General features: G+C 37.6%; 1 protein-coding gene across 1 annotated transcript; it reads left to right on the plus strand.

The window, feature by feature from the left end:
* Positions 1-750: 750 nt before the first annotated feature.
* LOC115077538 (olfactory receptor 11G2-like) lies at positions 751-1,674 on the plus strand. The gene has a single exon (XM_029579831.1). It carries the CDS (start codon positions 751-753, stop codon positions 1,672-1,674), a length of 924 nt encoding a protein of 307 aa, XP_029435691.1.
* The last annotated feature ends 274 nt before the right edge of the window (positions 1,675-1,948 follow it).

Genomic DNA, 1,948 nt, shown 5'->3' on the forward strand with positions numbered 1-1,948 from the left:
TAAAAGTTTTTAATGGTCTAAAGTGATTTTGTTTGAAATAAACTTTTAGCAATAAATATTGCAGGGAAATGTATCATTTAAATCTGAATGTTGTCTAAAAGATGTTGTCAGCAATGAGGAAATGATATATGAAGTGAGCATAAGGCGACTTTGTGTGACTTTGGTAAAACACTCTTGGTGGAATGTTAACATTTTTTATGCAAATAACCAAACATTTATCTATTGAAAAATTGCTAAGCTTTCTCTTTCATTATGTGCCATGAGCAATGTGTATATGTCAACCAGTGGCAAAGGGACGTGGTCCAGGGTGGGGATACTAGAGTACACACAAGGATTTTACTTGAAATTCTCCATGCCTAGGGCAGTAGAAAAGAACCTATGTATCCAAATTTTTCATAGGGAAACTAGGGGAATTCTCCTTTGAAAATTCAATTGCAGACCCAAGGGTACAATGTCACAGCAAGGATGAGTTTGAAGATTACACACTTTAATGAGGATCAGTGCTAAACTTGGTTCTTCCATGGATTCTTTGTGTGACCTTGTGTTTGTCACTTTAACTTCTTCAGACTCACTTTTCCATGCTATTATTCCTTATCAATAATAAATATTTGCTCTTTTTGTAAAAGGAATAACATTGGAATAGAAATATGTCATTGTGATAAATTATGAGCACCCTATTGAATTAGTGAACAAACTTCCTTTTCCTATGATTTAGCTCTTTTTTCCTCTTTCAGGTTAAATGTTAGGTGGATGTCGGAAGCAAACCAAACAGAAGTGAAAGGCTTTATTCTCCATGGACTCTCCATCCATGGAGGAGCACCCGCTCTTCTATTTACGCTGTTCTTACTGGTCTACTTTCTTACTTTGGTGGGGAATATAATGATCATCCTGTTGGTGTGGTCCAATACTTCTCTTCACAAGCCCATGTACATCTTCCTGGGCAACTTGTCTTTTGTTGAAATCTGCTACACAACTACCACTGTGCCAAAAATGCTGTCTGGCTTTCTGTCAAAGGATGACTACATTTCTTTTATCGGTTGCTTCCTGCAGTATTATTTTTTCTTCTCCTTTGGCTCAACTGAGTGTTTCCTTCTCACCGTCATGGGATATGATCGATATCTCGCCATTTGCCAGCCCCTCCGCTACCATGTGTTAATGAGCAGCAAAATATGTTTTCGCCTTGCCACTTCCTGCTGGATCACTGGATTTTTCTGGACTTTGGTGCCCATAAATTTAATAGCACAGTTGCCATTCTGTGGAGAGAATAAAATTGATCATTTCTTATGCGATACGGGGCCACTCCTGGAACTTTCTTGCCTGAGGGACTTTGTGACAGAAGTGATCAGTTCTGTAATCACCTCATTAGTACTTCTCATTACCTTCTCCTTTACCTGCATCTCTTACATTTTCATTATAAAAACCACAGTAAGAATCCCTTCCTCATCTGGACGTCGCAAAGCCTTTTCCACCTGTGCCTCTCATCTCACTGTGGTGATCATGTTCTTTGGAGGTGCTATGTACATGTACATCAGGCCCACAGGGAAGCATCCACTGAATGTTGATAAGGTGGTGGCTGTACTCTATACTACTGTGACTCCTTTGCTGAATCCCGTAATCTACAGCCTACGGAATAAGGAGTTCATGCAGGCAGTGAAAAAAGCCATGAAAAGTTAATTATTTAGAATATATTTGTTAGCTATATTTCTAGAATGTGCCTATAGAGGACATATTTTTCTTTCCACATGCTCTACTTTATATCTAACTATAGCATCTTCCTATTCAAGAATTATAGTTCCATCTTTCCATTCTTCCAGTCATCTATCTATTGTAGCTGATTTCTATCAATATTTCTAACTATATTTTCTCACCTTTCTGTGTTCATAAATTATGTTGTACAATCACTAAGTAACTTATTTTGTTGTAAAGGATTTTTGTTATTCTCTAGACA

Source organism: Rhinatrema bivittatum, chromosome 16 (genome assembly GCF_901001135.1).
Source record: "Rhinatrema bivittatum chromosome 16, aRhiBiv1.1, whole genome shotgun sequence".
NCBI classification, from domain to species: Eukaryota; Metazoa; Chordata; class Amphibia; order Gymnophiona; family Rhinatrematidae; genus Rhinatrema; species Rhinatrema bivittatum.